The 2548-nt window shown below is 65.9% G+C and overlaps 1 protein-coding gene across 1 annotated transcript in view; it reads right to left on the reverse strand.

Moving 5' to 3' along the window:
- Positions 1-2548, reverse strand: part of THBS3 (thrombospondin 3) — an 8437-nt gene that overhangs the window by 4963 nt on the left and 926 nt on the right. Inside the window, exons 2-9 of the mRNA XM_009648453.1 lie at positions 2314-2543; positions 1820-2179; positions 1381-1637; positions 1176-1278; positions 904-930; positions 537-619; positions 376-427; positions 122-291 (exon numbers count right to left, since the gene is read on the reverse strand). Of these exons, the coding sequence (XP_009646748.1) occupies positions 122-291; positions 376-427; positions 537-619; positions 904-930; positions 1176-1278; positions 1381-1637; positions 1820-2179; positions 2314-2543 (1282 nt within the window). The remainder of the gene's footprint in view (positions 1-121; positions 292-375; positions 428-536; positions 620-903; positions 931-1175; positions 1279-1380; positions 1638-1819; positions 2180-2313; positions 2544-2548) is intronic.

The raw sequence follows: 2548 nt of genomic DNA on the forward strand, positions 1-2548 counted from the left end.
CTGCACATCGGGGCGGCCGCTGCCCCGGGGCGTTCTGGCAGGGCCCTTCCTCAGCTTGGGGATGTGTCTGGAGAGGGGAAGCATCGTCTGGAAGCGCTGGGGCTCAGGTGTCACTTCTGACCTGCCCCAGGCACGTGCCCACCTCATCGATGTCGGCGCAGTGCGTGCCGTTGCCCTCCAGCCCCGGCGGGCAGGGCCCGCAGCGGTACCCGGGGTACTCGTACGTCTCCATGCAGTCCACGCCACTGAAGCAGGGGTTGGGGTTGCAGCGGGACCGGTGCTCGTGGAAGCCTGAGAAGAGGAGGGCAGGGCAGGGGGTGAGACCGGGCGGCCCTTTGCCCCCTGAGGTGGGAGCAGAGCCTCGCCAGCACTCACCGCAGACCTGGCACTCCATGATGGTGTTGCGGATCAGAGACATCTCCTTCACCTGCGAGGCAGCAGAGCATGGAGCATCAGGGGGCTGCAGTGCACTGCCTGGCACCCTGCTTTTGGGCAAACCCAGCCCGGGGAGAGCCGATACCGCCCTGCCGCCTCACCTGGTCCCTAATATCTTCCCGCAGCTCAGTCAGGACCTGGTTGAAGAGGGTCAGCTGGGTGACCAGCGCCTTGGTCTGCTCGCCTGCCAGGAGCAGAAAGGACAAGGTCAGCCCCAGGACAGATGCAGCCTCCCGGGGCTGTGGGCTGGGGACTGCTCTGCCCCCCCAGCACCGAACTGGGAGGGCAAGACAGCCGACAGCCCTTCCTCCTCCTCCCTGGTCCAGACAGGACCCCTTCCCATGCAGCACATCCTGTGCCACCCCGGGGCCCTGCAGCACTGGGGGCACTGGGACAGGCTGCAGGGGGTCCCTGACCGCTGCCATCCCCCGCACGCCAGGGAAAGGGGGAAGCGGAGCAGGGACTTACCCAGGATGGATGCCAGCACGCTTGTTACTGCAAGGAGAGAGGTGAGATGTTACCGAATGCTGCCACCAAAGCCCAGCAGCGTCACCTTGCACGGTTGCTCCCGGTCAGCATGTTCACAGCGCAGGAGCTCCCACCTGCGTGGGGACACCTGGACTGGGAGAGGCAGGAGCACCCCTCTGTGCCTCGTGCTGTCACCTCCCACCTCCACATGCCACAGCACGGAGTGACCCCGTTAAGCCCCTGCTCAGCGCAGGGCCCGGATCTGCCGTTACCTGCATTGTGGATGGACTCGTCTCCTTGGAAAGGGCACTCGCTCAGGGCCCCGACACGGCTCATGGACCCTCCCAGGATCAGCTTCATCGACTCCACAAACCCCTGACGTACAAGGGGAGATGCAGTCAGGCGTGGGGGGCTCCACTTGTCCCCGAGGGCGTGGGGTGGGGGGGTCTTAGCCCCCCAGGGGGTCCTGGCACTCACCTGCATCCTCTGGTAGGCCTTCTGCCCCGTGCGCACCTCAATGGACTCCACCTCCGCCAGGGGGATCTCCGACAGCTCGGGCAGCCCCACGCTGGAGTCCATCTGCTTGCAGTCGACGTAGAGCTCCACGCTCAGCATGTCCCCACGCAGCCCGCTCAGGCGCACGATGACGGTGTGGCTTTGCCCGTCCGCCACGTGCGCGTGCTGCAGGTTGACCGAATGCAGCTTGTTGTCTTCCCGCAGGTAGCGCACCAGGACTGCGGAGGAGCGGGAAGGGGCCGTCAGCTCTCCACCCCAGCGCCGGCAGCCCCCCAGGACCTGCGTGTATCCCGCTGTTCTCCCCAACGGGCCCCACGGACGGCAAGAACTTGGTCTCCTTTTCTCTCTGAGCATCATGGCAAGCTCGGGGCCAGCACACCCCCGCGCAGCCGGCACCCACCTTTGTTGATTTTCCCCACCACGGAGACCTCCAGCCACTTCGTGTTGTCCTTCTTGGAGTAGAGGCCGAAGAGGGTCCCCCCCTGCTTGGGAGGCAGGCGGAAGGTGGAGAGGAGGTAAACGTCATTAACGGTCAGGAGCTCCATCCGGATCTTGTGTGTGATGCTGGCCATCTGCCGGGCCTCGCTCACCATCAGCAGGTCAATGACTGCGGGAACCAAGCACGGGGGCATCTTCACGTCCTCCTCTGCCAGCCTGAAGTGCTTCAGCTCGTAGTCATGGGGGACGTCGTCGTAGCTGTAGGGGCGCACGGAGAAGTCACTGCAAGCCATGGGGAGCCGGATGAGGTTGTACTCAATCCCTGCGGAGCAGGAAAGGCATCAAGCGGCACCGGAGCAGGCGCCCAGCTGATGGGTGTCCCTGCAGTGGGGACAGGCGCAGCCGCCTCTGGGGACCCCACGAGCCACCCATGCTGCCGGTGCCCTCCTTGCTCACCGCTCTCGGAGAAGTAGGAGCGCAGCAGGTTGTCCTGGGCCGGCTGCGACAGCCCCAGGATGTTCAGGGCAGCGGCGTCGGAGAGGGACCCTCCGAAGCCCTTCAGGTGCTGGTACAGCGCAGAGACGTTGAGCGTCAGCAGCAGCTCTGCGAGGGGAGACCCTGGCTCGGCTCGCGGTGCCCAGGGGTCCTGTGCTGGCACCCGCTGCCCGCCCGGCCACAGGGGGTACCTGGG

Source organism: Egretta garzetta, unplaced genomic scaffold, assembly GCF_000687185.1.
Source record: "Egretta garzetta isolate BGI_Z169 unplaced genomic scaffold, ASM68718v1 scaffold141, whole genome shotgun sequence".
Classification (NCBI taxonomy): Eukaryota; Metazoa; Chordata; class Aves; order Pelecaniformes; family Ardeidae; genus Egretta; species Egretta garzetta.